The sequence below is a fragment of the Hibiscus syriacus genome, unplaced genomic scaffold (genome assembly GCF_006381635.1).
Source record: "Hibiscus syriacus cultivar Baekdansim isolate YM2019G1 unplaced genomic scaffold, ASM638163v2 tig00117056_pilon, whole genome shotgun sequence".
Classification (NCBI taxonomy): Eukaryota; Viridiplantae; Streptophyta; class Magnoliopsida; order Malvales; family Malvaceae; genus Hibiscus; species Hibiscus syriacus.
The window spans coordinates 746,737-764,893 of NW_024063539.1; the positions used below are offsets into that span (position 1 = coordinate 746,737).

General features: G+C 32.8%; 1 protein-coding gene and 1 pseudogene across 1 annotated transcript; one reads left to right on the forward strand and one right to left on the reverse strand.

The window, feature by feature from the left end:
* Positions 1 to 1,658: 1,658 nt before the first annotated feature.
* Positions 1,659 to 3,798, reverse strand: LOC120198555. The gene is made up of 7 exons (XM_039199867.1): positions 3,432 to 3,798; positions 3,199 to 3,285; positions 2,854 to 3,081; positions 2,618 to 2,782; positions 2,493 to 2,546; positions 2,258 to 2,404; positions 1,659 to 2,040 (listed from the first exon to the last, which is right to left on the reverse strand). Exons 1-7 carry the CDS (start codon positions 3,708 to 3,710, stop codon positions 1,663 to 1,665), a joined length of 1,338 nt encoding a protein of 445 aa, XP_039055798.1. The 5' UTR covers positions 3,711 to 3,798; the 3' UTR covers positions 1,659 to 1,662.
* A 7,009-nt stretch (positions 3,799 to 10,807) lies between these two features.
* LOC120198554 lies at positions 10,808 to 17,289 on the forward strand (annotated as a pseudogene).
* The last annotated feature ends 868 nt before the right edge of the window (positions 17,290 to 18,157 follow it).

Sequence of the window (18,157 nt, forward strand, 5' to 3'; positions counted from 1 at the left end):
TGGACGATTCATTTTCCGATTTATTAAGAAAAAATACGTGTTTGGAATTTGAAAAAAAAATACGCGTTAATACGAATGGCGCTATGTAAATTGCATTGCGAAAGTAAGTATCTCGTTGCGATTTTTTATTATCGCATTGCGATAGTCAGTATCGCATTGCGATTTTCCCAATTCGCGTTGCGATTTACTTATTCGCATTGCGAATTGGGAAAATCGCAACGATACTATAGACCATCGCAACACGATTTTCAACTATCGCATTGCGAAAATGCAACGCGAATTTGCGATAATGGAGATCGCGTTGCGAATTAGCGATCGCATTACGATTTTGTTGGTCATTTTGGCAAATCCGGAAAAAGTTGGTTAAAATCGTATATTATATGAGATTTTTGGTCACTCAGGTTATTTTCTCTTTTTAAAATTATCATATTCAAATAAATTTCAAGATTTTATTTTAATTATGATAAAATCTAAAATATGATGTCTAAGTTTTAATTTAGTGTAACCATATGTATAGAGTTCAAATTTTACAAACTACTTGTATTTTTAAAAGGAATGCAAAAATAAGTGTACAAATTATATTTAATTTGACTTTAAGTGTCAAAAGATTTTTTATTTAAAAATATGTCTAATATTTTCTCCGTTATATTTTTATGTTTATATACCGTAACGATAGCTAAAAAAATGGTTAAATAACATCAATTTTATATATCTTTTGAAATTTTTACTTTTAAAAATCCTCCCGCACAAATCCCCATCTCCTCACATACGCAAAGTTCCCCCTACTTATGTCTGTGCAAATCCCCCCTCCCCAGTTCATGCGCTTAGAAATGCAAATATGCACTTAACTCAAACTTAAGATTATGAATAATTTGTGAGTATGAAGATGGTGCAGATAAATTTGGGATTAAGGTTATAGATTTGGGTATTAGATTTAAGGATTTAAGTTTATGGATTTATGAGTTTAAGGAGATTGGGATCACGGCAATAAGGATGATCGATAATGGAGATCCAGTGACAGTCGAGCGGCCATTCGACGATGGTGAATGCGGCTGGTGATAACCAACAAAAGTTAGTAATGTGATTGGAATGAGAGGTTTTAGAGTGTTGAGATTTTTTATGTAATTTTAAAATATCTTGGATTCTTTAAATTAATAATAATATTTTTTTTAAAAAAAGTAAAAATATAAACGTGATACATGTAACTTCACAGTTTTTAATAACATTTTATATTTGCTTTTTTATCCGTCTAAGATGGTTACAAGACAATATATGTTTGAAAAACTCTCAATCATATTTAACAATGATTGTTTAATTATCTCTGCATACGTCGTGTCCAAACCTAAAACCTCTAGAGATAACAATCATCATTTTAACCACTTAGATTACTTCATTCGTGTTCTATTTACTAATTATATATACATGGAATTAAGAAAATGATAAAAAGATTAAAATAAAAGGAAAATAATTACTATAAGAATACCCCGAAAGCCCAAACCTACTGAATGAATGGTCTCCATAAGAAACCCAAGAAATTCAAATAAAAAACTATATGCTAAAGAAATAATAATATCTACCCTGGAACAATCTTAGTAATGGTAAAAATAGATTTGGATTTCAAAATTATTTAACCTATTCCGGCCAAGGCTTCGTCCTTCTCCATTACAGACATCTAACATTTCTTCCCGGTCCTCCATAGTAAAAATAATGCCCCCAAACTCCATTAATCCCAGCTCGGATATCATAGCAATTGGGATGATCAGCTAGTAGCCTAAGATTCGTCAATGGGATTAAGTTGTTATCCCAATCAACCACTTGTAAATTTCTGAAATAAGACGCCTTTCCGAACCCTTCGCCGGAAAAATGACCGCTTCCCATTGCCGTTGAGGTGTGGAAACCTCCGCCCCTTGAATTCACTATCTCCCCACCGAATTGAACCATGGTTGCATGATCCCTCAAGTGAGTGAACAAAAATGATGGCCAGTATCCCACCGGCACCCCCGTCCCGAATTCCAACCACCAATGTCCATGCTTCGGATCCTACACCAAACATAAACCTGTTGAGTTTCTAGGTTGAAATTAAAAGTTCGATTGTATCGTGATTACAAGATAGTATTTATTTAGAACTTTTCTTACTCTATTGACAATGTACATACTCTGTTAAAGTAACTATTTGAACTCGAATACTTTAAAAAGAATATCGTTTTCTTTTTACTACTAAAGTCACTTGACGAGTTATGCAGACTTAATTTATAACCTTCCAAACCAAGAGGATGATATCAAACTGTCCTCCATGGTAAGATGAGACTGGGGAGATCGCCGCTCCAATTGCAATTCTATTGTTGGTTTGAACAAATCCTGAGCACAGCAAATTATAACACCCAGTTGTTTCATATGCATCGTTCTGCAAAATAGGTTCATTATCATTACGCAAAGCGAAGAGGAATAAATTAGGCAATTAAATTGTTTCCAAATGATTATAATATACATACGGTCCAATAGGTGAAGAATCTAGGATAATTGTCCCCGTATAGTTCTGGACTCACCTGCATAAAATGGAATTAGAGTGAGTTAATTAGTGTCTTAAAAAGTAGAGTTAAGAAGGGAAATGACATGCCTGCCAACCGGCTTCGATGGTGTTGAGATCGTGAGAAAAAGAACCAGAGATGAGCCAGAGCTGGGATAAGCTGAACTCATAGTGATTAAAGACACGAGGTGCCCACACATTTATGCCGCCCTTGGCTCCATAATATTCTTCTCCGTTCACGTATCCGACCGCATGCTGTGTAACCCTACCTTTATTATTATTCCCATTGATTTTGTTTAGTAAAGTACATGTCGAGGGCTACCTACCTCATGGCCATTGCTGATTGAATCTCTTCTAACACGTCTTCTCGGTTTCATTCCAAATCTTCTTACAGAACTAGCCCTCAACATGTCTTTTTTCGTTGTTCTTCTGATCGGAATTGTTCCTTCCGGACACGTTTCACCCAACATCCTCCATAGCTGAACGTGCTCTTCTTCTGCCCCCGTATTCATCATTCCTTCTGCATCATAAGCCCTAGGTCTCTCTGGTGGATCCTGCAGATATCTCAACAATCACAAAAACTGTTAAATTTAAATCTCATATCATAACATGTTTCTGGTTGTGTCATGTTTACTCTATATGTGGGTTTTGAATAAATAATAAATGATTACCAAGGGTTGTTGTCCTTTGAGTTGAGGATGATCGAAGGCAGGCTGATGATGCAACAAAACGCAATCAATAATATCACCATCTGGACTCTGCAACGGAAAACCAGAAACTAAGAACGTCAAAAGAGGATAACATAGTTAGAGAAAAGAAAACATACCAAAACATGTCGGAGACTGGATGTAATGTCTGATAAAAGATTAAAAAGACCCGAGGGCCAAAAATTAGATTAAATTGCCTGAATTGTCTTTACTGCTGGTTTGTTGATCTGGTTGAGACGTTGCCTTATGATTTTCAACTTTTTCAACTCTTTCTCTGGTCGGAAAGTTTGATTTCTCGCACGGAGATTGTGGGGTTCCGATGCGAAGACAGGACAAATTGAAGAAGAAACAAGAAGAAAGATTGCAAAGATATGAATGATAGAAGAGATTTTACGACAACAAGAAGCCATGGTTGTGCACTGGTGGAGTAGTCTTATTCCGTAATGGAAATGGCGACAGCTGATCCGATCCAACATAAGATCAACATTGTAAGAAAAACTTTCTCGACCGATTCAATATTCCTTCACCATTTTTCGAAGCTCTTGAAAACAGCCAAGAATGGCAAAAATATTTCTTTAATTCCCTCTTCTTGTTCTTCTCTTACAGATTCTTATAATATCTTGGTTTCGATGTCCCCGCACCCACACCTTGGTTTGAATTTGCATGCCTTTTGGTTTTATTAAAGAAAACCATTTCTCACTTCCCTATAATGTTGTTGGTGTCAGCTACCCATCAAGCTAAAAAGCTCACTTTCACTTTCACTTTCACTTTCACTTTGGTTGTACTATAATTATTTTAAGAAATTGGCCGCACTTGGATATGTGTGCTCATTGATAGATCGAGAGGGTGAATGGGTAGTCGTACATAAAAGTTTTAAATTTATATATATATTAGATATTTTTTTTCAATTAATAATATATTTTTATTATTTCTAAAATTTTATAAATTCGTTAATTAAAATTTTATAAATTCATTCTTATATAAGATCATGTGTTTGACCCTAAATGCGCTGCTCATTGCATGCATGCCTATGCACACATCCAAGCAAATGTATTGCATTGCATGCTCCATCTATTACACTCTCCGGCTCATGCTTTTGTTTTGGGGTTCAACTTTGATTTTCCCCCATAGTGCTGCTATGGTTTCGGTGTTTAGGCGACTGGCTCAAATCGATACACTTTTACTTATGTTCTTATATCATATTTTAATATTAGTAACCAAAAGTTACTAAAGTTAAATGATTTGAGAAGTGGCTTTAATAATAATAAATATTGGTTTAATGACTTTTTTACCATTTTAGTTTAGACTCTTTTTTTCCCATCTCTTTTGATCATCAAAATCTAAGGGTAAAAAAAGTTACACGCACATAAAATTTTCCATTTACTTTCCTGCAATATAACAAAAAAACTTGAATATTTGGATTTGTTTTGTGAAAAGGTCAAGTTTGGTTTTCTGTGGGTTGGGAGAGTGATGTCTGAAACTCTAACCTGGTTTAATGAGAGGTGTTTAACTAACGAATATACAGAGACAAAGCTAAGATCTTAGTTTATTGGAGACAAAATGTAACGTTTTTAACGTGAAAGTGATAATTTATAATTATCTCATAAATGTTTAAATTTTATATACAATGTAAAAATAAATTCTTTTCGGGATCATGAAGGAGGAAATTCTATTTTAATTTTTAATATATCAATATTTTAAAAAATAAACAGATTTTTTTTGAAAATATATAAAATATTATAATTCACTTTTAACATTTTAAAATATTTTTCAATTATAAGAAAATTTAATAAATGGTTTATTAAAATTTTATGATTTGCAAAAAATTCTTATAATTATAATTTTAAAAATAAATTATAAATTTTCATATATATTTTTAAAATAACAAATTTATTTAAAAAAAATAGGATTATTATTTACAAATATTAGATCAGAACCAAAAATAAAATTTTAATTATCGTTGAGGGGTCAAATAAAATATTATCCACTAATTTAATGTATCATGTTATAATTATTCCTTTAACAATGGCTAATGTCACAGTTTCTATTTTATAACAAAATAAAAAATTTAATACTCATTTCATATTTTCAATAATTTAAAATTTTAAAAATTATTTTACCATAATTTAACAACTATTTATATATTTTATCCTAATTCAAAAATAGAATAATTCCAATAAAGACTCACATGAAAAGAAGAGAATTGAATCATGAGGAAGAGTGGGTATCTACTTGTTTAAAGTTTATAAAATCATGGATCGATTTCAAACACACTGTTTGTACCTAAATTCAACAATTTATCTGTTTGTATTTTATATATATCAAAATAATTTATATTCATCTTGTCTTGTACTATTTTTTTGCATCATGTGTTTTATATGGTGCTTAACATTATGAAGTTAGATCATATATTGTTTTTGAACATCATGCTACTGTGTGGTGTGGTTCACATGATTCTATCAACCTCTATATTTGTGTATAAATACATAAAAAGGAGGGTTTAAAAGCATGGGACCTTGATGTTGAGCAATGATATTGTCGGACAAAGCATGGGTTAAGTACTTGGTTAGCTAAATCAAGGTTGCAATAAATAAATAACAAATAACCCTAAAAAAGGGTTTACAAATAGACATTATCTTTGATAATTGTCGCAGGCCAACATCACCCATCTTGTCCAAAAAACATGTTAATTTTGCCTACTACAATACCATGATTTCCCAAGGCATATCATCTCATGGAACCATATTTGCCAATGCATCATCCTCATGATGATGTTGGTTTTTACAGGTAATGGTTTTAATTCAGTAATCAGTTATCTCATAAAATTATGTTAATTATATGTTTATATTTTTCTCTGCTCCAATCTAAAATCTCTAAGAAAAATAATATTTCCTTTTACTATTACGATCACTTAACGAATTCATCAAACTACAAACTTTGAACGATTAATAGAATTATTTATCTGACAGTTAAATAAATTTATATAATAACATATATGATCCTCGTTATTTATATATTTAATCATTTCGATTTTAAATTGAATTAGTTTAACTAATTTAACCCTCTAAATTCTTTTATTAATTTGATCTCATCGTCAAACTAATCATCCTAAACACAAATTAACCTTCCATATTTACACATTCAACAATTTTAATAATTATTTTATTCTTTCTGCCTTCATGTACAATGCAATTTCCACTCTACCATCCACATATCCAAACACCACCGCCACCACCCCCAAACTGCTACCACTGCCGCTACTACCATCACTTCTGCCCTTTACTAATATAAATCGGAACTTGAAAGCTTTTTCATTGAAGTCCTTTCCTCCTTTCAAAACATATGGAAGCACTTGATTGGAGTTTTTTTAAATAAATTATTAATGTCCGCAAATAAAATATTTGAACCATTGCTCTTGTGACTTCTCCATTTCAAATTGGTATAATGTCAAAAGAAGTCTCACATTTAATCAAAATAATTATGTTAACTTATATTATTTTTTAAATATTTTTTCCTCCATCATTTTATTTTAAGATAAAAAGGTTTCTCTATGAATGAAAAATCATTAGTTAATAGACGGTTAACACTTTAAAATATGATTTTTATCCTAAAATAAAACGTTAAACCTTATGTCTTTCCACAAACTTATTTAAGATTTAAATTCCAATTGAAAATTTTTGTAAACTAGGAATTTAATATCTTGAATTACCACCACCACCATTTAAATGTATGTTTCAAATTTTAGAGATTTAATTTAAAAAAAATTAAATTTCAAAGGGTTTATTTTATTTTAAAAATCTGTAAGTCTAATTAAAATTTACGAAAAAAAACTAATGAGATTAAAAAAATTAGAGGAGATCTAATTAAAAATATTTTTAAAAAACCGAATCTTTATTAGAATTTTTAAAAATTATAAGAGGGTTAAATTAAAATTTATAAATGTTTTAAGGGATTAGATGCTAATTTTCTAAAATTTTAGATGGGCCGAGGCCCCTCTGACACCCATTTCTGTCCGCCTTATCAAATGTTAATTGATTTAATTTAAGTTTTATCATGCTTAAATTATGTCAGTTCTGTTTAGATTTATTTTAAGTTTGAATTTTGTTTAATTATTTTAACGGAGACTGGTGCTTTATTTTGAGAAAACATTTGATAAAATTAAAGAAATAAATATATTTCAAATGCTCTTTTTTATATTTTTAATAGCATAAAATAATATTTATTCAAAAAAATTCAGTACATTATAATACACATTTTATATATATAATTGTTCGAATCTTAATATTCAAAAAAATATTTTTTAGTAGTGAAATCATTTAATCAATCATTTCTTTAAATTTTCATTTTTTATATTTAACATCATTCGTTGAAGTGTAATGTTTAGAAAATATAATTAAATTTTGCAGGATAACGACTATTATTTATGACTAATTTAATATATATATATATATATATATAGGATGAGTGTATGGTTCTGTTGGTGACCACAATGCATGATGTCATTTCATAATTTTGTTTTTGTTTTAATACAGAAGTAAGTACTTAAACAATATCTTAAAAAAAGTTTTTGTACCTATATTTTTTTAAAAATAGATGTTTAATTTTTTATTAGTTACACTATTAAGTGTCTATCGTTATATTTTTAAAATTTTTAATAATAAAATATTATTTTTGAAAAAACTTAATTTATTTATAAAAACCTAAACTTCTAATTAAATTATAAAAAATCTAAAAAACTAAAATATCTCATTTTAACCCCCATTACTAACTGTCGTCGGCCATTTTCAATCACCATCGTCGTCGGACACTTGGATTTTGATTGGAATTGCACCTTGGTTAAAATGGTGGTGGAGGTTTGGTTTATGAACGTCGGGATCGGTTGAAGTCGACAAAAAAAGTGACAGTAGCTTAAATCCGATGAACCTTTGAACGTTTCTATACGACAAACGGTGATACTTTACGATGAAAGGCCATTAGGGTTTGGTCGAGAGTCAATGCCAGTGTTGATAAAGGTGGTGGTGACGGTCATGGGCCGGCCGACGAACATAGAAAAGGGGAAGGGGAAGGGGGAAAAGAGAAGGGGAGAAGGGGGACACGGTGATTGGGGTTGTTTTTTTTTAATATTTTTTTTTTTATTTTTAAAATAAATTATTAAAATTAGTAGAATGTGACACATGTTACTTAACGGTTGATAAAGTCTAGGAGCCTAAAAATCTCCGATAAAAATGTTAGACATTTATTTTTAACGAAAATTTCTTTAGATATTAAAATGTTTTGAGACAAAATTTAGATATTTATTTTTGTATTAAACATTTAAAAAAAATAGTCCAACCAACTCTGCCACTATCTAAAGAGATCAAGTGTAAATTTTAAACTTCAAAATGCTTTCGTAAACCTTTAATTTCTACGACTTTAAATTGACCCATCTATTGGAAAAGCTTATATGCTCTTTCTATTTTTATTTTATTTTATGGGTTTAAGTGAAAATTTTATAATTATTATGGGCTATAATGATATTTTCATAAACTTATAAGATTAATTTGAAATGTAATCAAAGTTTTTATGTGTATAAATATAAATACATCAAATTTGTAAGCTATTATCATATATTAAAGATCGTACTATTCAATCAAATTTGTATATTTAACTTATAAATCGATTGAATAATCCAGTTTGATTGATTAAACTATACCACACCAATTTGAATTAGTGGCATGTTAAATCCGAAAATTTCCACATCTAATAATCAAATAAATCGATAGAAAATCTCTACAGCTATAAAAAAGAAACAGCAACAATTCCATTTCAACCGTGGCTTTTGTTTTGATATAAATAAATAAAAACATTTTTTAAAATAATGAGATATAAACCTATTGCTCCTATTCATATATTATTTATTACTGATTAACGTGAACTTGGAAGCAAATAGTATTTAAAAATTGTCAGTCGTTATTTTCTTCTTCTTGAAATCAGCGATGACACTAATTTCAGTATTGATCAACGTCTGTCATTATTCATTACTTTTTATTTGTTTAATTATAGTATATCCTTATTATTTTTTTATTAAAAATTTTGTGTTTATGGCATATCTACTTCTGTCTTTATAATAAATTATTTTATGCATTTATAACACTTTTTCAGCTGTTTGACTATTTGTTTTTATTTATCCCTTTGTTCAGGGTTGGATTTAATATTTTTACGACTAATCAAGATGACACTTATTTACTAACATGTTGATTTTCCCTTTTTTGGATGCTCGGATTGAATTTAGATACACAATTTGCGTTCGTGGATAATATTTTTCACATTATGATTTGCAGTTTATTGATGGTTTTTTAATTGCTCTATCACTTTTGTGGTTTGTTTACCGATGTTGTCATATATGTTCGTATCTACCTTTGTTCGGGTTTATTTAGTTAGGTTTTAAACATTTTTCTCGTATGATCGTTATATGGTCTTAATGGACTAATTTTCTTAGTTTTAGAAAAATATTTTTATTATATATTTAGTTTACCGTTCTAGTAATAAACATTTATTATAATTTAGATATTTTATATTTTTAATAAAATTAACGGCGAAAATTATATCATAAAAATAAATATATTTCATTAAATATTTATTCGGATAATAACTAAAATTCAAAAAAAAAAGTAAAGATACTATGGTCACAATTTGTGCTTTAGTTCGGTAAAATTGGTTGGGAAAAAAAAGTAGAAAAGTTTGAAGTTAAAGAAGAGGTAGAAAAATGAAGCAGCGGGGTCCGGAGTTTTCCAATTAATATTCTATATGATGAATTCTGGGATTGAAAGAGAGTGCGCAGTATCCTTCCTGCCCATTAAGGAATGAATTGTGGTGCCTTGCTTCTAAATACGTTTACTCCTACTCCTTACTTTGACCTCCATCTTTGCATTTCTCTTCTTCCTTTCGGCAACTCAACTCCGGGATTTCCATGCAAGTTCAACTAAGGTATCAATAACATCCTCCTTTTTCACTTCCTTTTGGTTTCTGCCTCTTAATTGATTTTGGTATGTTAAATTTTCTTGAATTAAGTCTTTCCATTTTGTTTTATTAATTCACTTTCATAAGCCTAAACACTTCCATATCTTTAATCCAAACGCTGCTATATTCACAATCTTTAAGCCAAAACTACCCGATTATAAACTTGAAATTATACCAAAACTAAGAATTATTGAATTATAATTACTTTTTTATGAGACAAAAACTGTAATTGTTACTTTTTTTTTATATTTTAGTTATGGTTTAATGCATAGAACGATTTTTTATAAAAAATTTCGAATATTTTTTTTTTAAAAAAAGCTGTATTTTATTTTTCAAGATATTTAAATATTATATAATGAATTAATATTGTCCGCAAAGTAAAAAGAAAAAGAAAAAAAAGTGGAGTCGGTTCTCTGTATTTTGTTCTTTATTGGGAATATCAAGTGGGACAAAACTATGAGGAATTTGCATTATCAATCTAATCATCTTTTTCAGGTTCATTGATAAATTTACAGCTGATGGGACTTAAACCTAATTCTTGAGCCATTGTAATAGAAGTTGAAGATAGTTAAACAACTCCAGGATTCAAGCTCAGGTTGAAAAGAAAATGAATAAAACAGCTGGTTATGTTTTCACGGTTCTTATGATCAAATCTCTAGCATTACTCGAAGGAGTTCGAGCTGAACCGAGAGCTCAAATAGTGAACATGACATGTAACCCTCAAAGGGAGCATAACACAACTCTGTTCGTTCCCAATTTCATTGCTTTAATGGAGAGAATCAGTGATGTTTTGCGTCAATTCGGTTGGGGAACTGCAGTAATTGGTTCAGGGCTTGATGCTAACTATGGCCTAGCTCAGTGTTATGGAGATCTATCTTTGACCGACTGTCCATTGTGCTATGCTGAGGCACGTACAGTTCTTCCTGAATGCTATCCGTCTAACGGTGGCCGAGTTTTCCTTGACAAATGCTTCGTGAGATCTGGGAACTATAGCTTCTATGAAGAGTACTTGGGACCGAATGACATGGTTGTGTGCGGGAATGCAAGCCGCAAGGGATCGGATTTTTAATCATCGGCGAGAAGACCGGTGTCACAAGCAGTGGCAACTGCACTGGATAATGGAGTGTATGCTAGGGCCCAGGTGGTGGTTTCGGGAAGAAATGACACAGCTCATGTTCTGGTCAATTGCTGGAAGACATTGAACCGGAGTTCTTGTCAAGCATGTCTCGGGAATGCATCAGCAGCGATGTTAAGGTGCTTCCCATGGTCAGAGGGACGGGCACTCTACACCGGCTGCTACTTGAGATACTCCAATATAGATTTCCTCAAGAAACAACCTGCGAAAGGAAGTTCAAGAGGTAAAAGAAATTTCAGAACACGACAGGTTCGAGTTATTTTCTCAACCCGGTATTGAACCAAATACATAAGATGACTTGATTTGTATTCATGATTTTGCAGGAACCATTATAATTATAGTAGTTTCTACTCTCAGTTCCCTAGTTGTTTTAGCTGTTCTTGCAGCTACTGGAGTATATATATGGAAGCGAAGATACATACAAAAGAAAAGAGGTAACAAGTTTGCTTACCAAATTAAATGTTTAGTTCAATTAATCCCATGCGGTCACCTCAATTGTACGATTTGAATTTCGATGTCTGCAAATTCTTTTCCTCTCCTTTACACTACAAAAGCAAAAGAACAAAGGAATCTCAGACAGTTATCTAAATTATTCAATTACATGAAATTGCAAGAATATTTCTACCTGGGATTGTAGCTAGCCTTGTCTGTATTTCTAAAATGTTTCCGATTTTCAGGTTCAAATTATGCAGAAAAGTGGGTGAAAGTCCTTCGTGATAGTAACTTAAATTTCAAGTACTCTACGCTCGAGAAGGCTACAGGATCGTTCGATGAGGCGAACAAGCTCGGGCAAGGAGGATTCGGGACAGTTTATAAGGTAGTTTTTCCACCAATGTGTTAGCTGCTCTTCTTTGGCATTAAAGTGGTATGCCATGGTCAGTAACTCATTTTTCATCTGTAGGGAGTTCTACCTGATGGAAGAGAGATAGCTGTGAAGAGACTTTTCCTTAACAATCGACATCGAGCTGCAGATTTCTACAATGAAGTTAACATGATAAGCAGTGTGGAGCATAGAAACCTGGTGAGATTATTGGGATGTAGTTGTTCAGGACCGGAAAGTCTTCTTGTCTATGAGTTCCTCCCTAACAAGAGCCTTGATTCTTTCATCTTTGGTAAACACCAATAGTTTACTTCCAATGTAGATACTGACGATTAAATCAATTATATCACTAAAAGCTTGTTTTGACCTCCCGAAAGCATAAACAGATCCCAGCAGAGGAAAAGAACTTACATGGGAAAAGAGATACCAAATTATCATTAGGACAGTAGAAGGTTTAGTCTATCTTCACGAGAACCCAACAAACAAAATCATTCACAGAGACATAAAAGCGAGTAATATCCTGTTGGATTTGAAGTTTCGTGCCAAGATCGCTGATTTTAGTTTGGCAAGGTCTTTCAATGAAGATGAGAGTCATATCAGCACTGCCATTGCCGGAACACTGTAAGCATCATCTTCTTTCTGCTTGTACCAGAAATTATTCAATGTTTAGCATAATCAAAAGCTTCTCATGTTCGAACTAGTAATTTCTACTTGTATGGTCCACAGCGGATACTGTTGGAAGCGTAGATGGGCAATCGATAATTTATAGCACTCGAACTTTTATTAATACGAAACAAAATACCTTACAATCACACTACCTCAATATTACAATACTAGCTACGGCTAATTTATAAACTCACAAATATAATTTTGCTAAACTCTCTAAATTTTCTCTAATTTTTCCTCACTTCTCACTCGTATTTTTCTTCCACTCACTTACACACTCTTTGCTACAAATTACATACATATATATAGGAAACTAAACCGACTTATTTGAAGCTTTTCAAATTCTCTCGCCGCCTCTTGTTTCAATAATTATTGTTTTGCCACGTTAAGCATGTTGGCTCCATTCAAGTGTGGCTGCCGACACTTTGATTTTTCATTTGCCAAGTTGCATATAATATTTTTTATTGTTTTGTTTGCTGTCACGTTTAAACTTTCTACACTCTTCTTGCCGACATGTTGATGAGTTTGAATTTCCAACACTCTCCCTCAAACTCGACTTTCCATTCCAAGCTATTCTTTGAGTCGGTTGAATATATATGTTCTCAATGGTTTTGTAAAAATATATGCTAGTTGATTTTCAGTTCTGCAGTAAATTAGCTCCACATTTTTTTCTATTGATGCAATTTCTTAATCCATTGCATTCCTCCATTTTTCATCTTCAACCGCTTCTTCGTGTGTTATTGGATCACTGTTCACAAGTAAGCAGAAAAGTGAAACATTATTTAGCTCATAATCGTTGTTATTGATGCAATTTCTTCATCCATTGCATTCTTCTCTCTCTTGTGGATCTTTGAACTTCTGTGGGAGGTGCTTCAAAATCTTCTATTATGTTGCAGGTATCGTTTCTGCTGTTTGACGACGACTGTACATTTTGTTGAGGACCTTGATCATCAACTTGTTCATCTTGCGATAAGATCGTCATCTTTAAAAAATAGTCCTTCAACTTTCTTTTCCTCTTTGCTCCATCTCCAATAGTCTGCTTCATCGAACTCGACATCTCTTGAAATTATTACTTTCTTGGTAAGAGGATTATATAATCTGTAAGCTTTGCTTCTTTCATCATAGCCAATGAAAATACATTTTTCTCCTTTGTCATCAAGCTTATTTCTGGTATGTTCAAGAACGTGGGCATATGTGATGCATCCAAAAATCTTGAGGTGTCATACTCCTGGTTTTTGTCCACTCCATGCTTTGTTTGACGTCATATACTTCACACTTTTTGTTGGACATCTGTTCAATAGGTAAACTGCACATCGAACTGCTTCAGCCCAGAAATTTCTCGGTAGATGTTTACCTTTTATCATGCTTCTTGCCATGTCTAGAATTGTGCGATTCTTTCTCTCTGCAACTCTATTTTGTTGTGGCATGTATCTGGCTGTCAGCTGATGGATGATGCCATGCTCTTTGCAGAATTCTTCAAATAACTTTGATGTATATTCGCCTCCTCTATCTGATCTGAGTGTCTTCAAATATTGACCGCTTTGTTTTTCCGCCATTGCTTTAAATTCTTTCAATTTTTTCAACGCTTGTGATTTTTCTTTCAATATATAAATCCAACATTTTCTACTAGAATCATCAATAAAAGTTAGCTAGTACCTGTTACCGCCAAGCGATGGTATGTCAAAAGGACCGGCTATATCTGTGTGTACTATCTCTAGCGGTCTTCGGGCACGCCAAGATCTACCAACTTCAAAGCTTTGCTATGTTGTTTTCCTTTGATGCAAGCCTCACATAATTGATTTGGAGGATTGATCTCTGGTAGTCCTTTCACCATGCTTGTTTTTGATAATAACTTCAAATCAGAAAATCTAAGATGTCCATATCTTAGATGTCATAGCCATGAATCATCTTTGACCGCGGTCTTCATGCACTTGACTTCTTCAGAAACGATATCAATTGTAAAGAGACGATTTTGAGTCATATCAACTTGGGCTATCAATTCTCCTTCTTTGTTTTTGATGGAAAACGACTGGTTCTTTATCTGCACTTCATATCCATTTTCCAGGAGTTGACCAAGACTGATGATATTGCTTTTCAAAGCAGGTACACAATAAACATCTGAAATATATTTCTTTTCTCCATTTCTCTGAGTAATCATGACTTCGCCTTTTCCTTTTAGTTCTGCGTACGAGTCATCTCCAAACGTTACTCGCCCATGGACTGTTTTATCTAATTTCACAAACAGTTCCCTTTGACCACACATATGGTTACTGACACAATTATCAAGATACCAAATATTTTTCTTGAATTCTTCATTTCCTTTATAAGTGAAGAATACATGAGATTTTTAAATTTTTTCTTCTTAAGCTGCTGCTATGTTATTTATTTCTTCTTGTTTAGGAGCAGATCTACAGTCATAACTATAATGACTATACTTATTGCAATTATAACATTATACCTGAATTTTATTTCCTTGTTGATATCTGCATCTACCTCGGCCTCTGAATCCTTATCCACGTCCTGATGTTGGATTGTTTTCACTTATTTGATTGGTTTCATATGATCGATCACCACGTCCACGAGTTCCTCGTCCTCCTCTGTATCTTCAACGATAACCACCACGATTTCCTCGACATCATGTGTAACTGCTGCTAGCATCTCCTTCGTTGACATTCAACTTGCTTTGTAGAGTTTGCTCCAAATTTTCAGAATCTTCATTTTGTTTCATTTTCTGCTCATGGGCTTGAAGTGAACCCACAAGCTCATCAATCGAAATTTGGGATAAATCTTTTGATTCTTCAATTGCCACCACCACGTAATCGAATTTTCTTGTCAATGACTGCAAATTTTTTTCCATCACTTTAATATCATCGAGTGATTCGTCATTTCTTTTCATTTCATTTACGGCCGCTTTCACACGAGTAATATAATCATCGATGATTTCTGTATTTTTCATTTTTAACATCTCAAACTCAGCTCTGAGAGTTTGTAAGCGTACCTTTTTTACTTTTTCGGCACCTTACAGAGATTATTGCAAAATCTCCCACACTTGTTTTGCGGTCTTCGCATCAGAAATTTTTTCAAAGGTAGATTCGTCTACTCCTTGAAAAATAAAGAGCAACGCTCTTTTGTCTTTTTTTCGGGATTCCTTCAATACCTTCTTTTCTTCATTGGCTAGGGCTGCTTCTGCTGCTACATTTTCAGGCTCGGTGTAACCATCCTCGATGATATCCCAACAATCTTTGGAGCCTAGTAACACTATTTGAATGCTTCAATTGCCGTAATTCGTCTTTGTCAATCTCGGGATTTGTGGTTGAATCATGTTGGCCATCTTCTCCACCATGTTGAACTCGAACCAAGCTCTGATACCACTTGTTGGAAGCGTAGATGGACACTCACTAATTTATAACACTCGAACTTTTATTAATACGAAACAAAATACCTTACAATGACACTACCTCAATATTACAATACTAGCTACGACTAGTTTAAAAACTCACAAATATAACTTTGCTAAGCTCTCTAAATTTTCTCTAATTTTTCCTCACTCGTATTTTTCTTCCACTTACTCACACACTCTTTGCTACAAATTACATACATATATATATATAGGAAACTAAACCGACTTATTTGAAACTTCTCAAATTCTCTCGCCGCCTCTTGTTTCAACAATTATTGTTTTGCCACGTTAAGCATGTTGGCTCCATTCAAGTGTGGCTGCCGACACTTTGATTTTTCATTTGCCAAGTTACCTATAATATTTTTTATTGTTTTGTTTGGTGCCACGTTTAAACTTTATACACTCTTCTTGCCGACATGTTGAGTTTGAATTTCCAACAGATACATGGCTCCGGAATACCTAGCCAATGGCCAGTTAACGGACAAGGCAGATGTCTATAGTTTCGGAGTGCTTTTACTAGAGATCATAACCGGAAAGCAAAACAACAGAAGCAAAGACAGATTACTCAGACAGCATAATTGCAACTGTAAGCTTCAGACAGTCCCTCCTAAATTTTTCCTACATGGAACACCATTTTAAATAAAGCTGATTTCCACTTTTTTCCTTTTTCGGGTCAAACAGGCGTGGAGTCACTTTCAATCAGGGACTGCCGAGGAGATCTATGATCCGAATATAACGTTAAATGATGACAGCCGATGTAACGATGAAAGGAATCAGATATACAGAGTACTGCATATCGGGCTACTTTGCACCCAAAAGGTCCGATCACTAAGATCATCGATGTCGAGGGCACTACAGATGCTAACGAAGAAAGAAGAAGACCTCCCAGCACCAACAAGTCCTCCTGTCATGGATGAAAAGACGATGGAATTCAACGACACGTGCGAGAATAATAGCCATCCACTATATGCAGGTTGAAAAGATTCAATTGCCACCATGGGTCACAACTCCTTTTACCCAAGATGATGTTTGAAGACAGATGAAGGTGAAGGAGTAGTATATCTTTGGTAGAGTGAATAGTTTATCCTCAAAATGCAGAAAGACATCAAATTATTGTATAATGTAAAATTTGTAGGACTTGCTATGAAAAATTTTGTTGATAGGTAGCCCTAAGACCGGCTTCATTTTAAAATGTCTATTAAATTTATATATCATAAAAATATTTAAATCCAAATCCATATATAAATATATTATTCAACATAAATCCGATACTCCTAAATAATTATTTGAATCTAAACCCAAATAAAATGATAAATCTAAACTCAATTATACAAATTAAATACAGTTGAAATAAGACCAGGAAAAAAAAGCCCAACCTTTTGTAGGAGATTCAAATATATTTCCACTATCATTCCAAGTTATAATTACAGATGCATTTTTTTAACCTCTTATTGTAATAAAAGGCTTGTCCGCTGGTACAACAATCTTTTATTTGTAAATACCAGGCTTAACCAATATGAAAACGAGTTTGCCGTTGTTTGATGGAACGGCGCACGTCAATGGCTTCTTTTATTTTCCTATTGACTCCTTTCCCCGATGGATCGTATTAGTGTTACTTCGGCAGCATCCGATCGGTAACTTACCAGAAACACGAGTAAAGTCGAGAACAGAAACAATGTTCGCAACTCTATCGACATTGCACTATTGGTTTTGTCGAGATTTGTTAATTGGTCGAAGAGTTGAAGGGTAAGATTAGTGTGTGATGAACAAATTCACGTTGTTCCACATTATTTATATGCATCATCCGGGTAAGTTTCTTGCAATGGAATGGAAGTGTGACATTATAACTTTATGCAATGGTTTCATGCAAGCGAGAGTACATTTTGAAGGCTGAAGGATACAT

What these genes read in the sequence shown, in the direction of transcription:
- LOC120198555 (XM_039199867.1), bottom strand. Translation starts at nt 3,710, where the DNA reads ATGTTGGATCGGATCAGCTGTCGCCATTTCCATTACGGAATAAGACTA. An exon ending in TCAAAGGACAACAACCCTTG is followed by an intron (nt 3,082 to 3,198) that starts GTAATCATTTAT and finishes AGATATCTGCAG; the next exon opens with GATCCACCAGAGAGACCTAG. An exon ending in GATTCTTCACCTATTGGACC is followed by an intron (nt 2,405 to 2,492) that starts GTATGTATATTA and finishes CCTATTTTGCAG; the next exon opens with AACGATGCATATGAAACAAC.